This window comes from Gekko japonicus, unplaced genomic scaffold, assembly GCF_001447785.1.
Source record: "Gekko japonicus isolate JY-2015 unplaced genomic scaffold, Gekko_japonicus_V1.1 scaffold1380, whole genome shotgun sequence".
In the NCBI taxonomy this organism is placed as follows: Eukaryota; Metazoa; Chordata; class Lepidosauria; order Squamata; family Gekkonidae; genus Gekko; species Gekko japonicus.
Genome location: NW_015174316.1, coordinates 476243 through 480323, shown reverse-complemented (window position 1 = coordinate 480323; position 4081 = coordinate 476243). Strand labels below are relative to the sequence as shown.

The following is a 4081-nucleotide window of genomic DNA, read 5'->3' as shown; positions in this document are numbered from 1 at the left end:
CGTTTTGCCTTTCTGACCACACTTATCAAGTCCGTCCTGTGAAGATCATCAAAGTGTCATCATAGCGAAGAAGGGAATTTCGTTATATGAGGGTCCTGTTGTCTTCGTTGAGTCCTGGTGCCCTTTTTTTGTTCTGTCCACAGTTCCATAAGGACAAATCAGCTTCCATGTGCCCCTGAGGGGTCATCCCCACCCTCACAGTCACATCCTCTCTATCCTTGTGGTTTTGGCAGAGGCAAGTACAGGCCCAATCAGTTCCTAGATGGTTTTCACCAGCAGCCAATCATCGGTGCCAAAGATGAAGTGCAGAGGCATCAAAAAGGTGCTGAGTCAAAGGCAGTCCTTTAAACAAAAATAAGCTGTCCACCTACCAGTTGCGCCCAGAGCAAGCCAGTCACAAGGAAGGAATAGTACGGGCTGAGGAATACCACTGCAGCAATGGAAAGAGGTACCAAAAAAGAACATAGGATGGAAGTTATCCAGCTTTTTGCTTCTAGAGGATGCTTGTTCTGGCTTGCCACTGTTTCAAGCCATTGCTAGATGAGAAGCAGAGAGAGGGGCAAACAGGATTCTTTTCTAAGGGGAAAATTGTTTATTTGGATTGGATGAGAGTGGGCGTAGTCAGTGGCTGTAGGGATGCTGTATACAGTATGACTCAAAGAAAGGCAGTGCATAACCTACTGGTATTCTTGTGTACGGGAGGTGCTGTACATGTAAAAGGGACATCATATGAAGTTTTCCCCTAGGGATATTGTGAGAATGAATGTGACAAGAAAGTGTCACTGTGTGTCCTGAGCCTTGACAGTATGGCTGACTATGCATCTTTGAAAAACAAACAAAACAGTGATTGCTTTAGCTGTTGTGGCTGGTTAGACAATAATTGGTACAAGACATCAAAGCATCGTTCCTGTCAGCTTTGAGATATCATTGCACCGGGAAAGGTCACAAGACGGTGTCAAGATGCAAACGAACCTACTGCCTGGTTTTGAGATACCAGACCTTTTAGCCCTGGCTTTTATAAAGTTGCCTAGGAATCTGAAGGTTTAAAGAGCCTTGTGCCCAGCCTCTGTGTTAGGGTGGAGATGTGTTCAAAGGAACAACTTCACTTGTGGAGAAAAAGCAGAGGCTACCAGGGAATACTGTTGATCTTGAGATGCTCTTCTCAATAGATGTGCTTTTTGTAAATCCACTCTGCCTGAACGAGGCTTCTGAGAAGTCCTTTCTTAACAATGGCTGATTCTGCACTGGCTTTTCCCTCCATTGTTTTACAAAACCCACGCTGGAACAGAAATCCCCCCCTGCACTGCATGCTGCTTCCACTTCCTTTGATTATTGGGTCTTATGGTCGCTTCCACGCTTTTGATCATCAGGTCGTATGGTACCTTCTGCATAGATTTATGGGGTTTTATGACCATTCAGGGGTGACTTTGCAGTCAGTACGGCGTTGACCCCAAGGTATTTGAATGTGGTTTTGAGCTGCACTTTTTCCTCCCAGTTGAGAAAATGTAGAGCGAATGCTAGACGCAGAATCGTGCAATGGCTTCAGCAGAGGTTCTCAAATGATACAGGAGGTTGATCAAAGGAAAGAAACCAACATATAGAGTCACTAAATGCACTGGGGATTGTGCCCTTTGCCATTGAATCTCATATGCTATCCTTTGTAGGGATGTTAATGGATTTCTTGTCCCCGTTGGATCCACTTGAAAATCCTCATTTTGGTTTAGTTTCTCAGAAACACATACGAAAAGCATTTGGAATTCTCAAGATAAATGTAACCTTTATTCTCCTGGCATGAAGACAAAATCCAAGGAGGATCAAAAATCCATTGGTAGCTCCCCTGTAAGCAGGACTGGCAATTGCCAAGGCAAAACAAGCTTTTGATAGGGTATTAGTAATCGGTAGCCTTGATCAGTCTTCTCACAGAACCTGCCATTAAAATGGGGGACATTAAACTATTAATATACTAAGAAAAGGTAAGGCATAATTTTAGTGATGTGTTCTGCTTATTTTAAATCAAACCAAAATGTCTCTCAACAGAAGCTGTATACTAAACCTATGCAGTGAAGCTGCTGAAGCAAATCTGGCTCTCTGGTAATGCCATGGGGCCCACTCAGTTGCCCACCCACAAGGGAAAGTTTGGAAAGAGGGGTGTGAAAGAGCTTTAGTAAGAATGGGGCTCTTTAGCTTGGAGAAATGACAACTGAGGGGGTGACATGATTGGGGTTTACAAGATTATACATGGTAGAGAAAGAGGTACTTTTCTCCCTTTCTCACAATACAAGGACTCGTGGGCACTCCATGAAATTGCTGAGCTGTCGGGTTAGAACAGATAAAAGGAAGTACTTCTTCACCCAAAGAGTGATTAACACATGGAATTCACTGCCACAGGAGGTGGTGGCAGCTACAAACATGGACAGCTTCAAGAGGGAACTGGATAAGCATATGAAGCAGAGGTCCATCAGTGGCTATTAGCCACAAGGTATAGGTAGGAACTCTTGGTCTGGGGCCAGTGATGCTCTGTATTCTTGTTGCTTGGGGGGGAGGCAACAGTGGGAGGGCTTCTAATGTCCCAGCCCCACTGCCGGACCTCCTGAGGGCACCTGGTGTTTTTGGCCACTGTGTGACACAGAGTGCTGGACTGGATGGGCCATTGGCCTGATCCAACCTTGGCTTCTCTTATGCTCTTATGTTCTTAATGGAGTTGGGCAGCAAGCCATTTTGGAGAACAGAATGACGCTTTGGCCCTGTGCCTCCCAACTCTCTTGTCTTACTGGCCTTACAGCCAACAAAAACGTTCATGGGTGAAGACATTTTATTTATTTATTTAAAATATTTATATCTCACCTTATTTCTTTGGGCTCAAGGTTGCTAATGGCACAACTACAAGTGACAGGGCACAAATAATAAAAGTCCATTAACAGATAAAATGCACAGATTAAAAAACACACAGTTAAATCTGCTGAGACAGTTCACCCTCCTCCAAATGCCTCTGAAATACAACAGTCTTACATGCCTTCCTAAATGTAACCAGAGAAGGTGCACTCCGTACCTACTCTGGCAGTCTGTTCCAGAGGACAGAACCTACTACAGAGAAAGCATGTGACCTAGATGTTGATGTATGGACAGTTTTAAGACAGGACACCACAAGGGCATGGTTGTCTGAGGAATGTAATTGGCATGTGGGAGTATGCCAGCAGATGCCGATCAATACGTTTGAGGGCTCTAGGTCATGGAAGGTTTAAAGGTAATAAAACCAGCACTTTGAATTGGTCCTGGAAGAAAACAGACATGGAGAGACATGTTCCAGCACCTGACTCCCTACAGGAATCTTGCCACTATATTTTGTACCAATTGAACCTTCCAAGATGTCTTCATAGGCGGCCCAACATAGAATACTTTACAGTAGTCCAGTCTGGAGGCTATGGTGGCATGGAGTTTCAGTTTAACCTAAATTTACAAATTTCTAGACAATCCCCTATTTCTGGTTTGGATAGGATAGACTACAACTGCTGGATGGACAACAAATAAATCTAGGAAGGATAGTTAATTACATTAAAAATTCTTTTCAACATAGACAAAGAGGGAAACCCTCTTAAACAATTCATGGGTATTCTGTGAATTCATACATGGTTAACAGTCTGCAGGCTTCTAGGTGAAGTTTTGTATTTTGTTGCCGGGACTCATGCAGACATATATTTGATATTTTGTACGAGATGAAAATGCACATAGATATAGAAGATACTTTTTCCTATACATTACATTTGAACAATGTATGAGAAAGGGCTGGGCCCTGCTTGCATGTATTTTGAAAGGGTAAATGACAACATTTACACAAGTGTGGGCTTTCGCATCTGATGAATTTGCGTGTGGGTACTTGGAACCCAACGCTCAAGCAACAGCCATCATATAATCAGCAGCTCTTAGATGCAGATATGGCAAAGCAAAGTGAATGATAAAGCCAGCAATATGAGAATAGATTTTGCAAAATGTGAAGGAAGGAAGGAAGGAAGGAAGGAAGGAAGGAAGGAAGGAAGGAAATTTCTCGCTTACGACAGTATTTATATGATTTTATTTATTTATT

At 43.2% G+C, this 4081-nt stretch overlaps 1 protein-coding gene across 2 annotated transcripts in view; it reads left to right on the top strand.

Annotated features, from left to right (window-relative positions):
- The first annotated feature begins 369 nt into the window (after positions 1 to 369).
- The window catches only part of LOC107121288 (aldehyde dehydrogenase family 3 member B1-like), a 41012-nt gene continuing 37300 nt past the window's right edge, over positions 370 to 4081 (top strand). The window contains exon 1 of one of the 2 annotated variants that reach the window (XM_015424184.1): positions 370 to 448. In XM_015424184.1, coding sequence (XP_015279670.1) covers positions 439 to 448 — 10 coding nt within the window. In that variant the 5' untranslated portion in view covers positions 370 to 438. The remainder of the gene's footprint in view (positions 449 to 4081) is intronic. The other variant, XM_015424185.1, reaches the window with a different exon arrangement.